This window comes from Miniopterus natalensis, chromosome 2, assembly GCF_054644295.1.
Source record: "Miniopterus natalensis isolate mMinNat1 chromosome 2, mMinNat1.hap1, whole genome shotgun sequence".
Lineage (NCBI taxonomy): Eukaryota > Metazoa > Chordata > Mammalia > Chiroptera > Miniopteridae > Miniopterus > Miniopterus natalensis.
The window spans coordinates 119,749,496-119,772,108 of record NC_142082.1 but is presented as its reverse complement, the minus strand read 5'-3'; the positions used below and the strand labels follow the sequence as shown (position 1 = coordinate 119,772,108).

Sequence of the window (22,613 nt, the reverse complement as noted above, 5' to 3'; positions counted from 1 at the left end):
AACTTTAGCTTATGTAGTTAAAGGAATAGTTATAATTCTGAGTTCTTTCACAATCTCTAATGCTTTTTGAGGATTTTTGCCATGTTTTATTGGGAAAAATAAGAGGCAGATACCATAACATAATGCACATGGGTCTTGAGTGAAAGAGACATGGGTTTGAATCCTGACTCTGACACTTAATTATCTGTACAGTTCTTTTAACATACTGTATAAATGGTAGCTATTATTATTAGCAGGGTTCCAATTTCAGCGGTTTATATTTCTCTCACAATTCTGCTTCCATTGTTTCAGTTGTTCCAATAGTTACCTTTTGTTTTTAAACATCTTGGCTAGTTACTCTTTTCAGTATGTCAGCAAAATGCAGGCTTCTTGTTACATTTGTTACACTGGATGATTCTCTCTTTGTCATGCATATTTCTTTACAACCTACTCATGAGGGGTAATGCACAATCATTTGCTATCCACTGCAGTGTGAGTCACATATGGGCTATGGACCGTGTGCTCAGAAATCTCCTTTAACCCGCTGCATTTTAAATTAATTTTTCCTTCTATAGTTTGCTCTGTGAAATAACTTTTAGCATCTAGCAAGATGTTTAAGTAGTGTTTTTCTCAGTTGTATGGATAAATTATACTATCATTAAATGCATCCATTTCTACTAGAGCACTGAAAGCTTTTCCTTCTAATATACTGTGGGTTAAGTAGACTAATATAAAGCTTATTTATTTACTCTAGAGTTGAATTCACTGTGGGTTTTCTTAGCAATTTTACTTCTATATTGTCAGTAAAATTTAACAGTAGTTTTCTCCTTTGTTCATAAAACTTGAGTGAATGCTCTATAAGGTTTAGCTAAAAGACTGTAGAATGAAAGTGATGCTGAAAATTCTAGCTTATGTACAGATCTTGGCTTTGAAATGTTTCTCACTTTTCTTAGCAGTAATTATGAAAAGTGATTCTGAATCAGTCAGTTTGACAGATGTTTATTATACTCCATCAGATGATATAAAATATATAGAACCTTAAATGATGTAGACTTATTGGAGATAAAATATGCCATGTAAAATAATTTAAAGATACTTGTTAAGCAATATGTTAGGCAGTCAAAACAATTCTGATGCAAACTTTTAATCAAATGTCACCAGTCTAATAATTTCCCCTGTAACATAAAAGCTTACCTTTGAAAATGGCCTTCCATATGCTAAAAAAGTATGTTTAGCCCTGTTTCTTCCAATTTTCTAAAAGATTTTCATCCTTTTAAAACTACCTAGTGTTTCGAGCATATGATATAGAACAATAATCAGAATAGGAAGAGGGTCATTTCACATTTCATGAATTTACTCCCATTTTAGGATGAAGGTGGTAAAGATAGATTCTTAAGTCAGGAGAACATCTCAATGGAAACAGTGTATGAAGTCTCAGAAGCAGCACAAATGAGCCATGTCAAGAAGTTGATAAATAGCATTATAGAAATGACATATTGGAGCCAAATTGAGATGATCAGTGATACATTGGTAGAGGGACTGGCTAAGTATAAGGGTGCTCTTGATTTTTTAAATTGAGGTTTCTAGTGAGATGTTAAAAACTCTGTCTTTGCTCTTTCTTGCTAGTCTTTTTTTTTTTTAAGGATCTGCAGGTTCTATTTCAAGTTTCCACTTCTAGTTATAAACCCTAGTAAAACACTCTTGAGCAGAAAGATACATATGCATGAATGTTCATTCCAGTATCCATCACAGCCACAACAAGATCTGAATTACCAACCACAGTAAGCTGATTAATAAAAAATGAGGAATATTCATTCAGTGGGCTACTACAGAGCACTTAAGGTGGATAAGCTTGAGCTTCAGGTATCAAACTTGATAAATATCAAGATGTAATGATAAACAAAAAAGACAAGTTGCAAAATAGGTGAGCAAAACACATTTACATAAATTTAAAAATATGTAAAATTAGGCTATATCTTTTTGTAATTTTTTAAAATTCTTGCTAGTCATTTTTAATGAATGACTTGGATGAAGCTTGAGTGTCAGAGTGCACAAACAGGCTACATGGTGACCACCCATGCTTTGCTAGACCTGCAAATTGTTAATAAATTCTGAATAGAAATCCAGCAGCATTTAAAAATGAGTAGATACCTGGTAAAACTTCAGGTTCCTTGAGAATAGAGAATACTTTTGCCATGTTCACCGTGATAAAATCACCTGGAGTTAAATGGAAGCTGTCATAAATGGAGCATTTGCCCTGTGGTTTACCACACTTCCCACCACAACTTGTTTCAAGGCCAATCTATTTAGTCATTTATTTTGCCTGTCTGGATCTCAAATGTTTAAACTCTAAATGTAGGGGATCTCTTTGCTTCATCTCTTTGTGAAATGCACAGAGCCGTGAGAGAGTGTGATTTCCTGGCATTACCGCAAAATGTCTTGGAGAGCTGAAGAGAAGAGCTCAGGAGGAATAGTAGAGTAGTTACCATTTTGGGACAAATGTTGTGTTTGGTTTCTTCCATATATTTTCTTATTTATTTTTTGCAACAATACCATAAAGAACATAACAGTATCCTCATTTAATAATTGTGGAAACTAAGTCTTGATGAGATTAAGGAATAACTTACATTTGCAGAGCTGGACGATGACAGCATCAGAATTCAAACCCAGATCTGTCTTACTCCCAAACCATGCTTTTCTCACATCACTAGGAATAAGTTTATAATTGTCTTTGTTATAAAAACTCAGCAGTATACTTATAGAAATTGGAAATCTTAGTTTGGTAAAAGCATTTGTGATAAACAGAGTAAAGATAAATTGAATTTATTGCATCAACTCATAGGGGATATTTCTACTAAAAACTTCACTGGCTTGATATTGGTCTGCATTAGTTGATAAACTGTACTTGGTATGAGAGAAAAATTACATGGTTTCATGTGTAAACCAGTTGGATTACTGGTCCCCACATTTAAATATTATATGGACAAAGTAGAGCTTATTTGGGGATGAGTGATAAGGATAGTGGAAATATTCAGAATAATGCATATGAGAAATGGTGAAAAGAGTAAGAATAGTTATTAGTTAAGATAACTTAGTTTCCAGTGACTGGACCCAACTTAAATTGACTTAAGCAGAAAGTGGGAATTTATTGACACATGTAACTGAAAAATCCAGGTGTGTACTCATCAGGTATAAGAGCTCAAATAATTTAATTAGATGTGGTTGACAGCAAGAAACTTGGCAAGGACAACAGCAAGGTGGCTGTGTGTGTTGAGTATGATGGCACAGGAGGAAATTGGAAGAGGTGAAGCTGAAGAGGTGGGTGGGCCAGACGCTGCACCATGAGAGAGAAAGGTGGAGAGAAACAGAGACGGAGACAGGGAGGGACAAAGAGAGAATTAATCTTAGTGTTCCGTGGGATATTAAAATTTAATTTAACCATACACCCAAAGTTCACATCCCTGGATAAAACATTCCAAAAAGTTTCCATTACCCCTGGAATAAAATCCAGGTTTCTTGTTTTGACCTGAGGAATTTTGTCCACTCTCAGGGGAGGAACCCAACTTAAGCACAATCCTGTTCCCTGTCTTCTGGACCCAACTCCTTATGTCTTCTCCAAGACCCTGGCTCATAAGTGCATTCAACCTCATTCTCTTTGGTGGATTTTTCCTCTAATCTTTTAAGTAGGTCTTTTTCTGCTAAAGGCAAACAAACAAAGTTAAACCAAATCAACTAGCTAACCAAATGACAATAAGAGCAATAGCAACAATCAAATAAATACCTTATATTGACTCAGACTTTCTCTGAGACTCTGGAAAATCTTTATAATCATGGAATATGCAACTAATTGTGCCTTACTAGTTTGGGGCTGTTTAATACTTAATTACTAAACTATTGATACTACATGCTGTGCAGAGAAATTTTTCCAAAATGTAACATATATGAGCAGTTTCCTTGTGGTGGGAAAATATGAGGGAGGAAATGATTTGATGAAAAGTTAAGTAAATGGATGTTGAAATTCTTAGTTTTGGGGGGGTGGAATTTAGTGATTGAAAGGATTTATCTAGAATATTTAGATAGCAGATTAAAGTTTTGAAAATGAATTCATAGAAATAAACAGAGGTGAATGCATCATCAGGTTAGATTGCCCACAGGAAACAAAAGATAAAATGATGTAGGTTAGAATGAAGGCCTTGACCTTTCGAAGGGTCTCAAACCTTATGTAGAAAACCATTCTGGTTCACAAGTAGGGAAAAGGGAAAATTTACATCTTCCCATGGGGTTTTGGTGTTCATGATTCCTTCATAGGCAGTTGCTATCTGGCATGGTCTTGATGTGATAAAAGTTGAGAAAAGGAATTGGTAAAGCAGAGCAAAAAAACAGCTCTTATGCTTTAGAATTTCCCTTATGCCCTAAACATTTTCCGAATACTTTCAGTCATTTGAATAGCTTTGATTTCTCAAAGTTCAAACAGCATTAAAAATGTTGTAATAAGTTCCTAGAACTAAATCATTAAAATGATTGCATTGAAGACTTTCCTCGAGTTTTTTCTCAGTTTGAAAATTCGCACGAATCAGGAGGTTTGGCTGATGTCGAAAGTTACCTGTTTTAGCGATTAAGTATTGTGTGACATTTCTATTCCTTCTATTTCTACACAGTTTGTGACTTTGGGCATGTGAGAGTTAGACCTGCTTTGTCAGGTAGGCCTCCCCTCTTCCGCTTCCCTCCTCACTCAGCCTCTATTCTGCTCCCCAATCTTACAGGCCAGCTCTCTAGGAAACAACTTCCTGCCTCCTTGGGGCCTGTTGCTTTATTTCCCTTTTCTACTCATTGCTACAACTAATGTTTTTGCTCATTCCTTTCTCTTTTTCTTTTCTTTTAGGCACTGGGGGGAAAACGTATTGTTCTCATCTTTAAGGAGGTCACGGTTGTTAATGAATTGTTTTATAATTATTTACTGCTTTGTCTTTCTGTATCTTGCTTATATTTAGGTCTAACAGAGATCCTGACATAAAGTGGATACTCAATAAATTTTGTTGCATTTTGCCGAATATTGATTGCATGCATGTCATCTCTAAATTTAGAGGTGATGGAGAAGCTATCTATCTTTTTGTTTGGAGCACTATGTAAAAGAACATGTCTCTCTAACTCCAACATATACTATTCTCCATTTAAAAAGCTCAAATAAAATAGAGAAACGAAAATATGTGGGCAAGTTATTTAAAAATGGAACGCTAATAACCAATAAACATATGAGAAGACGTATCTCACTCATGGCCAGAGATGTGCTGCAAATTACATATGTTTTGTTGTTGTCAATTAAACTTGCAGAAGTTAAGAAGATTAGTACCCGGACTAGTAGTGAGAGTTTGTCAAAATATGTATTTTCACACATTATTGTTGTGACTCTAAATTATAATAAATTATAATTTGGAATAGAAATTATTTTAGAACAGTGATCATTCAAATAAAAATAAATTCAAACCATTTGACTCAGTTATCACACGACTGGGAATTTAGCCTACAGAAGTAAAATTACCATTATGAAAAGATTTTTGTATAAGAATAATTACTGCATCGTTATTAGTAATAACTAAAGGAAAAAAGTGAGACAACCTAAATATTAATTTAAAGAAGAATGGCTGAATACCTATGAGACATTCAAATTAGACAACTACAAAAAGTAATTGTATAGATCATTATTATTCATATGAAAAGAGAAAAATAAGATATAGAACATATACTTTTATAATGAAACACATAATCATCCCATTAGTATTTTTAAACTAATAACAAAACAGATTTTTAAATGAAAGCAGCTAAGACCAAATGGACAACTGATGGTAGCAGTGTCGAAGCTGGATTTCTCTGCAGGGGAGGGAGGGACCCCCCTGAACTGCAGGATTGCTCACTGAGGCAGCAAAGAGCTCAGGCCTCAGCCCAGAGGTTAATGTGTTTCCTCCAATCTGGCAACAGCATAAAAGCAAGGAGGCTAGGTCAGATCTTCAGGGACAGCACCACATATCTCTTTTCCATTTCTCTCTGTTCTCATTTGTATGGCAAGCTGGCTCTTACATAAAAGATACAGTCCTCACTTTTCAAATCAGTAGTTGAAATTTCAATTGGAGTTCATTCATGCTCAGGTAATTTTCCACCTTAGTCATTAAAATATTGGTCACAGTCCTATACTTCAAAAGAAAAACAAATAAGCCCCACACAGATAAGACATATTAGTATCTGAAAAATTTTGTTAACACTATTTTTTTCTCTGGAGCTAAATCAGGACAGATGTAGAAACTATATATATGGTGTCCAGGGTGAATTAATGAGTTTGTTATTTAGATAATTTATAAATACTATTTTATTTTTACTGAAAGATTCAGATATGTGAGATGAAATTTACTTTTGATCTGCATTTTCATGGTAATTGCACTATCCATGAAACTCAAGCAGGATTTTCTTATTGTAGGTAGATACTTATCTGTAATGTTTTGCTGTGAAGATCAGGGTAAGAAAGCGACACGAAACAGCAGATAACATTGAAAAATATGCTTGATAAGGAATTTTAAAAATAGATATAGCGCAATTAATTAGTTTACTTTAATTTCATAGCTTTAGAGATCTGAATTGTATTAGTTATATTGTAGTGTTCTGATGACAGGAGTGTGGACTTGAGTAAATTTTCTCTGCCAAGGCCTCTTTGTCTGAGACTAATAGACACAGCATTGGGTTTGCAGGGCCCCTCTCCTGCAGGGTCAATAAACTAAAAGAAAGCTCTCCCTCCTGCTTCTGAAAAGGATGTCTGATAAAACTGTTTCAAATTGCCGAGTAGCCTAGCTTATCCTACTTGTCTCTAATAGCATACTCTGAGTCCATATTTTTCTCACTATGGTAAGCTTTTCAACTGTTTTTCAGATAACCATACTTATATTTGAGGTGAATTGATGCTTTTATGATGGTAAAACCATGGCTGAAATCTCTCTGTGGATACCCTTAATTCACCTAAAATCTATTATTCCTTTTGATTATTCAAGAATTCACATATTTCAATGGTAAAGAAAGGGCATTATATCTTCATAGGGAATATCCATTTACGTCTTGGATACCTTGTGTTTCTAAAGAAGAAAAGACTGAGATTACAAGATATATATGTTATATAATCTGTGATATTGATATTTCCTTATCTAAGTTATTTAATAATTAATTTTACTATTCTTAAAATCTAAATTTCTTTTTAAAATGCAGTTTTCAGCAACTCTATATACATATTCATTCTTTAATTAAGGTTATAACCTATACCCAATTCAAAACTATGGAGCCTGAACTAACATAACTGAAATAAAATAATTGTAGTGCACTTTTACTTAGCAATCTTTTGTTCTTTAGACATTTTTTCCCCTCCTCCTAGGTTTTGCTACTTGCTTGAAGAGTATTTATTTTCTTTTCTGGATTGACATTTCAAATACTTTTAAGATTTTAATTGAGTGAGAGATATGAGCTCTATTTTTCTCCCTATATGTTATGTGTACATTATTTTCAGTCTTGTTTCTAATTAAGTAAATACATGATAACCCACAGGCTTGCTATTTAGATACTGTTGTTCAGATATTTACTATTTATTTATTTGGATTTGTCTGAAATAGATGTTACTTTTTTACAATATATGAAAAACGAGTTTGTTTATAAATATATAGTATAAATAAGATTTTGCCAACACTTAAAAGAATAAATATTTGAACAACTAAAACATTGGTATGGAAAGAAATGCTATGATTACTTTGAATATATAGTATTCTTAGAGATTCATTAAAATTAGTCCAAGCAAACTCTAATATAAACACGTATTATTAACACTTGGTTGAATTACTGAATATACTTGAAAACAAAAGAAATCTATTTATTGAATTATTCTGAAATTCTCTTTTAGCATTTCAGGATAAGTGGCATCTTTATCTTATTAGCCTGGATTAATAAATTTCTGTGCATACATGTTTATTTTTAATGTACTGCTCAAAATGTATATGTAACATTTAATTTAAAAGTCAATTATACAGATAATCTCTTTTTTTCTCTCTCAGGGATAAGTCATCATTAAAAACTATTAATGTAACTGAAATATCATTAGAGTTTTCAGACTTGGACTATAATGTTGAATATAGTGCATATGTAACAGCTAGCACCAGATTCGGTGATGGGAAAACAAGAAGCAATATCATTAACTTTCGAACACCTGAGGGAGGTGAGTTCTTATCCGTGTAGGCCACATAAAGAATATCTTACCCAGACAAAATAAATGTTGAATATAAAAATATATTATTTTTATCTGTCATTGGTTGGATGCAAAATTGCTTTTTGGTCGCTTTCTAGCTGTGTGATGATCGTACACATAGTTGAGCTCTCTGTGCCTCAATTTCCTATCTGTATTATGGAAACAATATAGTATCTCCTTCACAAGGTTCTATGAGGATTAAATGCACTTAAATTTGTAAATGCACTCAGCATGAAGTCAGCTCTCTGCCTTTGTCTTCTATTATTCAATTTTAAAGTTCTAAGTTGGAGTTTCATATTATATATTATATATTGGAAATTCATTTTAATGTTCAAATCTAGGGCAATAGATATGTTTTAGAGCTAGGACAGTGTTTTACAAGTAAGAAATTCATCTTTCCTCTGCTTGGGTATTGCTATAGTGTTAGAGGGATTGCCCACTGAGCCTTGTGGATTTCATTTCTAATTTGTAATTAGATGTTATTCCAATTTAAGGTGGTTGTTTTTTTTGTAAAACAATTATCATTACTTATAAAAGGCAGGTAAAATTTAGAACATTTCAGATATTATTGGGAGCCACAAGTTCAGTTTTTGGTTCAACTGCTTTTTATTTTTTATAGCACCAAGTGATCCTCCCAAAGATGTTCATTATGCCAATATCAGTTCTTCATCAATAATTCTCTTTTGGACGCCACCTTCAAAACCTAATGGGGTTATACAATATTATTCTGTTTATTACAGAAATACTTCAGGTACTTTCGTGCAGGTAAGGCCTGAGTTTTGTCCTACTTCTTTATTTACATTCTTCAGTTTTGTTGCTAATTATATAGACTGGGCATGGTAGAAAAAATCATTTATCTTACATTGATAATTTTGTATAGTCATTTTGTAAAACTCCCATTGCTGTAGAAGAATGTGATGGGGAAATGTCAGATACATTTTAGTCTATCTATCTCTCAATGCATGTGCGTGTGCGCGCACACACATTTCTATATCAGTTTCAAAGGTGTTATCAACAATGAAGCTGCCACCTATTTAAAATTCTGTACATAAATATGGTCCTCAATTCCACTCCTCCAAGAAGTGTTCCCTAAAGAGTTGATGGTTTCATTTGCCCCCAATTATTTCTCAACTAAGTAAAAATGTATTTTGTTTGTATACAATATAAATACTTTTCATGTTTGAATGTGCTGTGTGTTTTTCATTTTTAAAAGAATGTTTTCAATTGTTAGCAAGAGGAGCTATCACTATTATTACTATTATTATTATCAGATATAATACAAACTAGAACTGTAGTTAATGAGGTATGCAAGGTACTAGGGTCACACCCTGCAGATGGACACTTTCTGAGATTACGAATGATAGTAGTTATGAAAATAGCTAAAATGCATTTCATTTAGAGAAATATTTTTATCTCTTCAGCAGAATTTCTTTATTTCTCTAAATATCTCACAGAACCAATATATATTAAAAGAATATAATTGGAATTATTGTGACTGAATCAGGAATGAGGAAAGTTGGACTGTAATAGGGAAAGCACTAATTTAGAAAAAATCCCCCGGTTTACTGCTGCCTACCTTACTGATAGAAACTATTGACTGCATGTTGATGGTGACTCTGGCCATTCTTATTTCTTTGTATCTTTTTGAGCAGGAGAATAGAGATAAGTCTTAGTCGTTCCAGGCTGCCTGGTTCTATTTGTGACCGACAACCAAGGTTTAGTGAGTAGAGTGAGTCCTAGTGAGCAGCAGCCTTCTGGGCCTACAGTGAGACTCGCCGCAGTGTATCTGTAGCGTAGTTCGCGCTAGTGAACAGGACCAGAGCAGCACTTTGCAGGCTGTCTCAGGACTAGCCCAGGAGTGAGTAAAGGAAGTCCAGAGGTTGGTTTGATTTTTACATGCCGTTCAAGGCCCTGTAAGAATGGAGGCCCCCTAAGAAAGGAGGATATTTTTATTTTTTTATTTTTCCCCTACTCTGTACATCAAGCATTTTTTACTGTACCTTTTTGTTCTGCTCTATTTGGGGAAGAGATACGGGGATGAGTATACAATTTATTATTATTTTCTAACTGCAATGTTGTTTATACATTTAACAGTGTCATTATATCATATAGGTTATTGGAATTGCTTCTTTCACACATTTAACAAAAATTTTGCAAAGTGGTGTCAGTGGTTCTGAATCTTAGCAAAGCTTTTGCTTCTGTACAGTTTGCTTGATGGCTTATACATGATTCTATTTGGGTTCTCTTTGTCCATGTCTAAATAATCAGGTGTAAACATCTAACTTTGGTTTCAACATGATCTTATGGACCTACTTATTCAAACCTGGGTATATAATGTGATATCATTTGCAATTTATCTATCTTAGAAAATGTAATCTTTTATTAAATAATCTTAAGCATGCTTTTAAGTGTGACAGCTGCAAGAGGACATAAGCTAACGATTTAAAAGATTTCTCCTGTTGCTTGAAGTTCATCTGTGCTGTAATTTATTCCTAAAGTTAATGTTAAATATAGCGTCGAAATCTTTACTACCTAATTTTTCTATTTTGGATTGGTAGAATAGAAGAAATCCTCAAAATCAAAATTATATAACAAAATAAATGTATATATATTTTTCTTTCCTATTCTTTTCCTTCTCCTTCCCACTGAAATTTGTAGAATCTCTCTCACGGCACAGCACAGCCTGCGTCCCAGTCCTGGTATCTCACACTTGTCATAGGCTCCCTTATGCCATCACAAGCAACCTGAAGAAAAGGTCACATGACAGTTATCTTTCCATGTCCCGAAGTCCCCCGGTACTGCAGTCTATATAGGTTTGATGATCAATAAATATTTTAGTGGAAAGGACATAAATTATTAGAATAGACGTAGATTATTTTCAGTACTTAGTGACGACTCCGGAGCACCTGAGTTGGCAGCGATCTTTCCTTCTTATTCTGGGGAATTTAATCTCTCTGTTTCTCCCTGGTGAACCATTCCGTTCCTCTCTCAATTGTTGCACAGTGTTTTGTATAGTGTACGAAAGCTTCAACATTTTAATTTTTACCCACTCATGTCATGTCTCTTCAGTGTGCCTGACGTAGTCTTATTACATTATAAAGTACAAAAAAAATACTGGTTGATTAATCAAATTTGAAAAGTTCTTACTAACTACTCTCTGACTGCATTTATATACATGGAAGAGTAAACCTTCATTAGATAGATTTGAACTACAAGATGTTTTTTCCAAAAATAAATAGGTGAATGAAATAATCTAGATAATTGATCTAATTCTAAATTTGTTATGTCTGTGCATGTCTACACACACTCGGCATGAATGACTTCTGGCTGATTCAACATAATTTGTTACTTAATTGTCATCAAGGTCATAGGTAATTAGAATAAATTCTGTAACAAAGAAAAATTAAAAGTTACACTAGAAAGCTACATTAATACTTTACATGATACTTGATACAAACCTGTTATTCCATGTATAAAGTAGATGTGTTGGAAGATATTAAAGTTCACAGATCATATTTTGTGTGCTGTTGTTATATTATTTTAACTTGTTTGCTCCTAAATAAATCACCACAAAATTGAAATAGATCTTTTATTAGATTCATTCTCCCCCCACCAAATATTGGCAAAAAAAAACCCTGAAAAACTTGCTGAATTTAATTTGTTGATACATTGTAGAACCATCCTAATTCTAAATTTTAGTCAAATTGATTATTCAGTGTTATTAATGTAAATTAACTAATTACCATTTGTTGGTGTTTATTATGTGCCAGAAATGGTTTTAATTGCTTTATATGCTTCATATCATCTAATCCCAAAAACTCTCTGTGAAGTATAAATGACTTCTCCCATTTTATAGTAGAGGAAGGAGAAGCTGTGAGATTAGATAATTTTCCCAGAGCTACGCTGCCAGAATTGAATGCAGGTTTATAGAACTCTAAGTGAGGTCTGTGTGGATTGGAATGATTTAGATTTTTCAGTGTAGATGGACATTATTACAAAATTATTCATGCTAATTGCCAAATGTTTTTTAAAGGTCTGTTTTCCTTTATTTTAAAATTTATTTTGTTTGACTACGTGTTTTGTGTTTAATATTTGCTCAGAGAGAAAATGATTGCATAAATTTCCTAATAATTCAAACAATGCCTTGGGACAAATATAACTAAGCATCAGGCCAGAAAATTATAAAATGTCTCTTATTCTGCATATAAGAGAGTGCATCTAACTGCCTTCCTGTTCTCCCCAAGATTGTAAAGAACAGAGGGCTCATTAAAGATGAATAATTATACCAGTTAGGTTCATAGAAAGAGGTGAACACTTTCGTAATTCCTTCCTCTTTAATAGGAAGGAAAAATTAAAATTTCATGATACTCTCAAATTTTAAAATACATAGTTAACGTTTTGAAAATTACTAGAATGTTTCATAAGAAAACTCACACTGTCAGCACAGTAGCAGCATTTTCAGTTGGCCATTGGACCTTCTCCATTGCTAGGAGTCTTTTTTCTTTGCTACTCTATATTATCGATTTTGTAATAAAAACTGCTACCATGTAGTCCTCTTTTAGTACAAACATATTTCCAGTTTAATTATTGCAATAAAATGTTCTATGTTGATTTTCCTCAAAGATTAACATATTAAAATAATGAGGCAATCAATTCATGAATAATTATTTTGAAGTGTTCGTGTATAATAAAACTATATTCTGAACAATTAAAACAATATGTTTATTTTTCAGAATTTTACACTCCATGAAGTAACCAATGACTTTGACAATATGACCGTATCTGCAATAATAGATAAACTGGCAATATTCAGCTACTATACATTTTGGGTAACAGCAAGCACTTCAGTTGGAAATGGGAATAAAAGCAGTGACATAGTTCAAGTACACACAGATCAAGACAGTATGTAAATGAAAAGTATTTATTCATATTTAATAGGATTAATTTAAAACTTTATAGTTATTTCACAACCTTTTTCTATTTGTATGTGTAGTAAAATCTACATTTTGTTTAGGCACATTGAACTAGTCACCATAAAAGTTTGAAAATGCATTTAACATAGCTATAAAACTATTACAATAATCACAGCCTCTGGTTTCATAAAAACTGCTACACCATCTATTCATGAAAATTGTGTTGCTGTTATTGCTTCAAAAGATGTCACGGCCATCCGGTTACGGGCATGAAAAACGCTGTGGTACACATGGGCAGATTTTCTAATAGCTAATATGTTTATCCATTTGCTTTAGGAACTACATTTTTCCCCCTCTAGCAACTTATTTTGTTTCAGTCTTTGAATCCACATAGGACTCTATGCAGCATCTTTGTTCTTACTGTGTTCGTGACTAATATACCTAGAATATCTTTTTTTTAACCCCAGAAGTTTCTTGTATGCGGCTTCTGCAGAATCTTGTTTGTGCTGAGTTTTCAGAAAACTATAATGACTGAAACTCTTGATGTTTTTTAGGTTTCAGCTTTGAGAATACAGTGACAGGTGGATCATTGCCTATTTCTTCTTATGGTTACTTTTAGTCATTTTAATATTATTTTGTATTAGTTTCAGGTGTACAACATACTTGCTAGACAATCATCTACTTTACAGAGTATTCCCCTGATATTTCCAGTGCCCACCTGGCACTATACATAGTTGTTACAATATTATTGACTGTATTCCCTATGCTGTCCTTTACATCCTTGTGACTATTTTGTAACTACCAATTTGAACTTCCTAATCCTTTCGCCTTTGTCACCCAGTCACTGAATCCACTTTGTCTGTCTATTTTTTTAAAGACTAGTCTCTTATTGAGAAATGGTATTGACCTACACTTCTGCTGAGTGAAATTCCATGTTTAATATCTGACGATATAAATTGACAGATACTATTTATGAGGAGTAAATACTTTCCTTGTTGTTGGAACAATCTTTTAAATAGTTCACAAGTTTTTAATATTTGTTAGAAGCTATTTTATAATAGGCGATGTTTACGATAGCTGCCATTTAAACAATTTCAGAACTGATGATGTAATAGATGCCATTTCAACAGTTATCCTCAGTTTGTGAATTTACTTAAATTTATTTAGGGTGACTGATACTTTTTATATTTTGCGCATTACCTGTCATAGTGCCTGAAGGGCCTGTTGGAAACCTGACTTACGAGTCCATTTCGTCAACTGCAATAAATGTAAGCTGGGGCCCACCATCTCAACCCAACGGTCTAGTCTTCTACTATGTTTCTCTGAGCTCACAGCAGACTCCTCGCCACGTAAGACCACATCTAGTCACGTATGAGACAAGCATGTATTTTGATAATCTGGAAAAATACACTGATTATATATTAAAAATCACTCCATCAACAGAAAAGGGATTCTCTGATATCTATACTGCCCAGCTACACATCAAAACTGAAGAAGATGGTAGGCTGCATCCTTTTATTGCCTATTAAGCAGATTGTTGGTATTTTTTATTTATTTATATTTTTTTCTGACAGAAAACACTATTCTTATAATTATATAAATGATGTGTTCTCAAGTAACTAGTCTTTCAATAAACACAATAAGCTCTAAGTTTCTTAAAATTAAAATAATTATATGCTAATAAAATGAAGTCCCATTATTATTAAAGCCTTTTTTAATGCTAATTCACTTTTGTTTCATTTAATATTCTTTTTTTCTTTTATAGTCCCAGAATCTTCACCAATAATCAACACTTTTAAAAACCTTTCCTCTACCTCAGTTCTCTTATCATGGGATCCCCCAGTAAAACCAAATGGTGCAATAATAAGTTATGATTTAACTTTACAAGGACCAAATGAAAATTATTCTTTCATTACTTCTGATAACTATATAATATTGGAAGAGCTTTCACCATTTACACTATATAGTTTTTTTGCTGCTGCAAGAACTATAAAAGGACTTGGTCCTTCCAGTATTCTTTTCTTTTACACAGACGAGTCAGGTAAGCCGGAATTCATATTCTTTCCAATGCCTCACTGTTGCAGCACTTGCTCTCTCTTTCGAAAGGAACCGCATGGAAAATGAGAGGATATTTGATTGTCTATTTATAACAGGTTTACAGCTATTCATCTACTTTGCTTCTTTTTTTTTTTTTTTAATTAGAGCTTCAGAATGAAGTGTTCTGTTTAAAGCTACTTGGGAACTACTGAGTTCCAGTACAAAAACATAATTACTTATGCTATTTATTTCTGAAATTAAAATATGATTACTTTATAAATCTTTTAACTAGTGTCTTCAGGAAGCTGCAGTCACAATGATATTTTTATGTTAAAAAATTATGAATATAAGTTTTATAATATGTTTTCCTACAGTGCCTTTAGCACCTCCTCAAAATTTGACTTTAATCAACTACACCTCAGACTCTGTATGGCTGAAATGGAGCCCGAGTCCTGTTCCAGGCGGTATTGTTAAAGTATATAGTTTTAAAATTCATGAACATGAAACTGATACTGTATTTTATAAGGTAGGTTGATTATGACAGTATATTTTTATTTAAAAAATTCAGAAATTGATTAAAACTTCTGACATGCTGGGGGAAAGTGCACTGTTTTAAATTAAACAAGGGCTATCTTTTAAGAAACTTCTTTTGTTTCCTACAATTGAAGGATGCTTGTGGAAAACACAGAAAACATTTGCCAGATATGGAAGCCGAAGAGTTCATAGAACAATTTACTTAGAATTTCTAACTTCCAAATGTCTACATTTAAAGAAATAATTGCACCATTTTGGGAATGCTGGAAAGTATATAGTAAATTTTTTTCAGACTAAAATCTGTTATTATCTTAAATGTAATATGTTTCTATTTGTTAAAAGAAGTACCAAGTTAATGGTTTTAACTTTTTCAAAAAAGTGTTTTTATTGGACTTCTGGTAGTCTTCCCTAATAGCATATAATCCCACACTAATTGGTCTTTTCAGATATATCATTATCTTTTACTTTCAACACTAATTAGTTTGCAACACTAAACACCCTTTTCCTCCTCAGTTTTTAGGTTTCAGAATCAATGAAAAATACCCAAAGAACTGATGTAACAGAGGGCCTCAAATATACCTTTATGATTTCTAGCATTTGATTGCCAAAATATGTTATAATATGGGATCTTTATTTTAAAACGTGTTATTTTTTTCCAAAAGGCAAATTGAAGCACTGGGATGCTCTTATTTAGTTATAGCAAGAAGAGTGTGAAAGGTGTGCAAAACCTTGTTGCCAATGTTGCTATATGCATTTTAATTTATTACTGATGGTGAATCACTTTTATAGCACATGCAGCTTACAAAGTGAATAGTAAAAGCAAAAGCTGTGATTAAGATTATATCATAGGAAACAATTTTCTTTCTGGAGATCAGCATATTACTTCAAAATCTGAAAGGCTGAGTCGAATTTGAGTTATACTTACTATTCCATAAATGTGGAATCTCTTTCCCAAAAGTGTGGAGTTATATTAATGACACTAAGTTCCTAGCCCTCTAATATCTATCTCGGGTTTAATCTTAACATTTTCCCACTTTTTTATTTGCTTTGGCTGGGAAATATGTATCAAAAGGGAAAAGGGAATCATTTTCTTAGTGTTACCACGTCCGTAGGACAGTTGTGGACGCGCGTCGGAGCGTGGGTGTCTGTGTGTGGCCTTTTCCCCTCGGAACGGCGACCCCCAGCATCAACACCCCTGGCATGTGGCCAGCCTAGGGCTTTGGCATCCCGGCGCCTGGTTCAGCCCTGCCATTTAGACTTCCTGAGCTGCATTAGACAAGTTGCTTAACCTCTTATGACTCAATTTCTTTAAGTGCAAATCGGGAGTTATGAAGATGCATACCTTAAAAAGTGAGGGTTAGAAGGGAAAATCTAGCACTTAGGACAACCCCTGGCATGTGATGAATGTGTTAGCTCTTGTTGTTATATGTAGTTATAAAAAGAACAACAACAAATCCATCTAGCAATGTAATAGCACTGAGCATAAAGTGACATTATGTCATTACCTATGAAAATAAGTTATATTTTAAGATTTTTAGACATTCTGTTTTTCTCAATAGAAATACTTCCATTAATATTCCACTAGTAGCAAAAATATAACCTTTATACCATGGATATTGAATATATCATCTTTGGGGGGAGAACATAATTTTTCTTTAAAATCTACTACCTTTACATCTATTTTTTCTCCCATCGATTTTCACGATCTTGCTTTCTTTCAGACTCTGTTATATGTACTCTTGTGCCATCTTTTTTCTTTCATAACATCTAATTTTACTTTGTCGAGTTCCCTCCCGCTGTTTTACTTTCTCTACAAGTGTATTTTCCCATATTCCTTTCTATGTTTTCATCCCACCCCTATGCCACAACAGTACCAGTTTCTATTATATTTTATTTTTATTCTTTCAAATTATATGTGGGTTTGTGGAGGAGAATAATTCCAGAGCCTCTCCAAATGTCTCTGTCATGCCGGTCACTCCGGTGTGGTTCCTGGGGAGATCAGTGGGACCCAGGTCTGCGGGTAACTCAGGCCGCGCCTGCGTACTGAAGTTGTTTTTTTCAGTGAAAACTTCTATAAAAATGTGTTTGGAAATGCTCCTCACTTATGTCTCCTCCTTACCACTTTTCTTGTGTCAATCTGTTTACTCTCCACTCTCCCACTTTCATTGTAAGCTCCCAAGTTCAGTCACTTCTCTAACCAAAATCATAATTTACATGCATTGTGTTTCATTTCTTCTCAGTAAGCAATTGTCTGTAGATTCCTCTAATTATTAAAATTCCTTGATGATAGGGACCATGTCTTATATATCTTTAAATATGCTGGTTATCTAACAGTATGCTTTGTAAATAATAAGTGTGAAGAAATGAAAGGAAATAGTGTAACATAGTGAGTTCCTAATATATGTCAAGGACTTGTGAGAAATTAACTTAAAATATGGTTCTAACTGTAAGTACCCAAGAGTTAGTAGCCTTGCTAAATTTTTGCTACTAAAATGTTTAATAATTAAGTCCAAGTGTTTTATATTTTAGGTCAGATATAATATAACGTTCTTAAAATTATACCACACAGGAGATTGTCTTCTCTTTACACAACTGATTAATCTTAGCTGCGCTCTTGGTTAGGATATTTATCTTTGAATGAAGACTTCATACTCAGTGGTAAAATTTTCTATGAGAAAGCATTTTCTTCCTTGGGCACCTGTGCTGTGTTCTTCTTTATCTCTTTTTCCTAAGATTGTGTCAAATAGGAAATTTAGTTGTTGTCTTGGAAAACTCGTAGTTTAAGCTTTGTAAGAGCAGAGATTTTGTTTTATTCCCTGTGCTTATCATATAATAGGAGATGGATGGATTAATTTATCTACATAGAATGTTACTGGGTATTTAAAATGAATTTAAATAAACTCAATAAAAATCAAGTATCGTCGACCACCTATAAGTTTGATTTAAATTGGGAATTTCAATTTTGGCAGGTTTAAAGAATGGAATTAGTATAGAATTCCAAGGAAGAATCTGGGAGACAAAATGAAAACAGAATAATCTAGCTTTTTAAAAAATGGCAAGAATGAGATACTTCATGGCTGAAAGAATGTCCAGCTCATCCTGGTATCATCAGCTGAGCATACCCTATGCCCAAAATAATATTTAAATTTGTTTTCTTTTAATGAAAAATGCCCATGCTTATTAAATCATCAGTTAAACATAGAAGGCTTAACTGTGCTCAAAAAGTTAGTTCTGATACCTTTGTCTTCCAGCTACACACAAATTTTTGATGCTACATTGTGACTAAGAATGTTTTTCTGCTTTTCAGAATATTTCAGGTTTTCAAACTGAAGCCAAGCTTGTTGGACTGGAACCGGTCAGCACTTACTCTATCAGCATATCTGCCTTTACCAAAGTGGGAAATGGCAACCAATTCAGTAACGTACTAAAATTCACAACCCAAGAATCAGGTTAGACACAGCTTTTTGAACCTAAAACGTTTCATTTGTGTTTAACCCTTTCCTCTTCCCTTTCTCAGCTTGTGTGATAAAGTATTGCTTAATAATTCACTCTAAGGAAGTTGAATTTTAATGCTTTAAAGCTAGGCTGGGTCTTGTCTGCTGTCAATTATATGTGTTCATATGAATATATTCACACTTGGTTTTTTCTGTTTTGAACTGAAGGAGTTGAAATAAAAGACTAGTTTAGGAACAAAGTAGGTTCTAGATATCTGAAAATTACTTAATTCCTAAGGCCACAAAATTCTATACCTTGATTGGTTAAATAATAGAAACATTTAAACTTTAAGGGTTATAATATCAGCTGGTTAATTAAACGTTTTTAGCTCCACAGAGTCAGTGAAATCGATGCTCACAAAATTCAGTTTTGTAAACTAACTTAAACGAGTTGTCAACTGTCCCTGTTAACTTATTTTATGAAACTATTTTTATATGTTTTTGAAAACAAGGAAGTAAATAATTCATGATATTTAATTGCCAGAGTCCTGGAACAGCCATGAAATTGTCTTTTCTTTAATTTTAAATTTCACTCATTCTGCAAGTATTCTCCATTAGTTCTGATGCCTCTATCTTCCAGAGGAAAAAGTGTTTGTAAAGATACAAATTTAGCCAGGGGAGAGAACTGTAGACAACAGCCTTTGTAAAGAGCTTTTTGAGCACAAATCGATAGGTTGATATGTTAAATCTTTATTCTGTCTCTACTAAACGTTATTTTATCTAGCAGTCACATAAGTAATTGACTTATCTACCACGCGTGTATGAATTTTAACGTTAGGCATTTATCTCTTAAGTTCCAGATGTTGTGCAAAACATACAGTGCGTGGCAACTAGCTGGCAGTCCGCCTTAGTGAAGTGGGATCCCCCCCAAAAGGCAAATGGAATCATTACACATTATATGATAACAGTTGAAAAGAATTCTACAAAAGTCTCTCCCCAAGATCACATGTATATTTTCATGACACTTCTTGCCAATACCTCATATGTCTTTAAAATAAGAGCATCCACCTCAGCAGGCGAAGGGGGGGAAAGTGCCTGCGGCCTCAGCACGCCTCCTGAAACAGGTAACTACCCGGGAGAGAGGGCTGTTCTGGACCAGGTCAGTACTTGTGGATTGTGTCAGACATTAGTCGATATCATTGTAATCTTTATAGCACGTTTTATCTAAAGATATGAAATCTTTAAAAATGCAAAAGATGCTTTTTTATCCCGTGTGTTACCAGAGTACCGGGTGAGTTGTGCATTGACCCTTCTTGACAACATTGGGAGATTGGGGGGGGGGGGTAATAGAGAAAAGCTGCTTTACTGTGTTTCCACAAATATCTATTTTTTACCACCCAGACTCCAAATTTACTGAATTATGCTTTCTCATAATTTAAAAAATAAGGGAGTAACCATGTAAACTTTTGGATCTCTCTTTCTTAATTGATTTTATGGAATTCTAGATGCTTCTCTGAATTCCGTGGCTGCAGTGTCAGATTCCCTTTCATATATTTCCTTCCCTATATGCCAGGCTTTATCTTTTATATTATTTGAGTAAAAATATCCAGGTCACGAAGGTCTGGTCTACAAAGAAAGCTCTTATTTTCCCTAACAGTGGTCCATCCTGTGTCATAATCTCCTTCACCCTCTACGGTCGCCAACAATGAACCTGCTCATATTAAGGAAAACCTGATTCCTCTTGGGAACATCACTTCCTGGGAGGTCCTCCCTGACTGAGACTGTGGGTATTGGCATAATTATTTACTGTTGGCACATCCAGGTCCTTCGTCTTGGAAACATCCTTAACCCTTCCGTTTTTTTGAAATCAGCATCACCCAGTTTTACTTCACTTTTCTACCCCTGAGGCTATAAAGTGCAGAACTTCAGGACACGGGGCACCTCCTCCCTAACTTCAGCATCCCAGTGCGCGCCCTTGCCTTTTCACCTTTCCAACGTGACATCTCCTCGGACTTCACCGTTCTCCCTGTTCAGCTGGAACGGACGCACCTCAACACCACCTTTCCTTTGATCCCTAGATCTCAAACCATGTAGCTGTGACTCATCTTCCAGGAGATTCCCAACACTGAGGGGATCCTACTGTTTGTTTTCACCAGATCAGGATCTGGTGACAAATAGTGCTAGAAAAAAATAGAAATGGTTCTACCTTGTTCAGTTATAAATTCACCTTCTCTAGGTCTCCCAGCTGCTCCGCAATCTTCTATATACCCCCGGTTCACACTCCATCAACTTTCCATAGGAAAATTCTGCTCTCCTTCTGACCGTCTACCCTCACTATCATCCATATTTGATGTTACCATCAAATAATATCAAAGATATTGATTTGCCCTCCTTCAAATTTTACCCCTCTCTTTATACTCTCCAGATACGCTCTCTCAGCGATGTCATTGCCTTCCTCTTTGCAGGAATCTAGCTGCTCATTTTTGTTTCAATCTCATGTCTTTCCTAGAACATTTGTTCATCAGTTTAATCCACTTTCTTCTGCTTTTCCCCTTTCCCTCTCTCTCTTGTTCATGCACCTCCCCCCCTCCACACACTGTTAGGAAATTTCATTGGAGGATCAGGTTGGTATATCAACTCCAAACATATTCAAAATGGAATTTATGTTGCCTGAATTCTCCGTGTCTTTCTCACTTTCCTGAGCCTGTTCTTTATAATCAGTTGGACACCACGCCTCGTATTTTTATGTGACTTTTTCCTCCCATCTCTCCTACATAAAATCAGACCTTACCACTCCGGTTGCTGCCGTGGCTCTGCAGTTTTCTCCCTTTCCAACTTGACTGGCCCCACTTCATAACAGGCCTCTGTTGCTTCCTGTAATAAGACCCTAAAATAGCCCTATCACCCATGTTCATCCAGACTGTCCATCAGGCTCATCTTTCCACACACCTGCTTTGATTAAATTGGCTTTAATATATAACTTAGAGCATGTATGTGTTGGCAGTTGAAGTTGATTATCTGAAGGATAAGCTTAGATGTGCAGACCTGGGCATCTGAAGCACAGAGGTCAGAATGAAAAGCGCAGTGTGTAGGGGACGGCCCAGAACACTCCAGATGTTTTACTTACCCTCACTCTGCAAAATGCATCCCAGAATTCATCGCCCATTAGAACTGGCTTCTGTCTAGCCTTCCATCCTTATGTCCGTCTCCTCCACCTCTTCGTATGGCTGATGCCTCCAACCAAACTTTATTCATCACATTAAATTTCATGTATTTGGTTCAAAAACCTTTATTAAGTATCCACTGTGGACTGGTCATTGCCTACTTTCTCTTCTTTAAATATACACAACACTATGCTGCCCTTCTCCCTTGCTGTGTCACACAAAATTGTATTAATTCTCAAAAGCCCAGCTTAAATGTGTGTGTTTTTTTAAGTCTGCAATAATA

At 34.4% G+C, this 22,613-nt stretch overlaps 1 protein-coding gene across 1 annotated transcript in view; it reads left to right on the top strand.

Moving 5' to 3' along the window:
• PTPRQ (protein tyrosine phosphatase receptor type Q) overlaps window positions 1–22,613 on the top strand; it is a 237,961-nt gene that overhangs the window by 100,313 nt on the left and 115,035 nt on the right. The window contains exons 36-43 of the mRNA XM_087814520.1: window positions 8,058–8,218; window positions 8,868–9,013; window positions 12,982–13,150; window positions 14,371–14,661; window positions 14,927–15,202; window positions 15,573–15,724; window positions 19,040–19,181; window positions 20,021–20,290. Of these exons, the coding sequence (XP_087670646.1) occupies window positions 8,058–8,218; window positions 8,868–9,013; window positions 12,982–13,150; window positions 14,371–14,661; window positions 14,927–15,202; window positions 15,573–15,724; window positions 19,040–19,181; window positions 20,021–20,290 (1,607 nt within the window). The remainder of the gene's footprint in view (window positions 1–8,057; window positions 8,219–8,867; window positions 9,014–12,981; window positions 13,151–14,370; window positions 14,662–14,926; window positions 15,203–15,572; window positions 15,725–19,039; window positions 19,182–20,020; window positions 20,291–22,613) is intronic.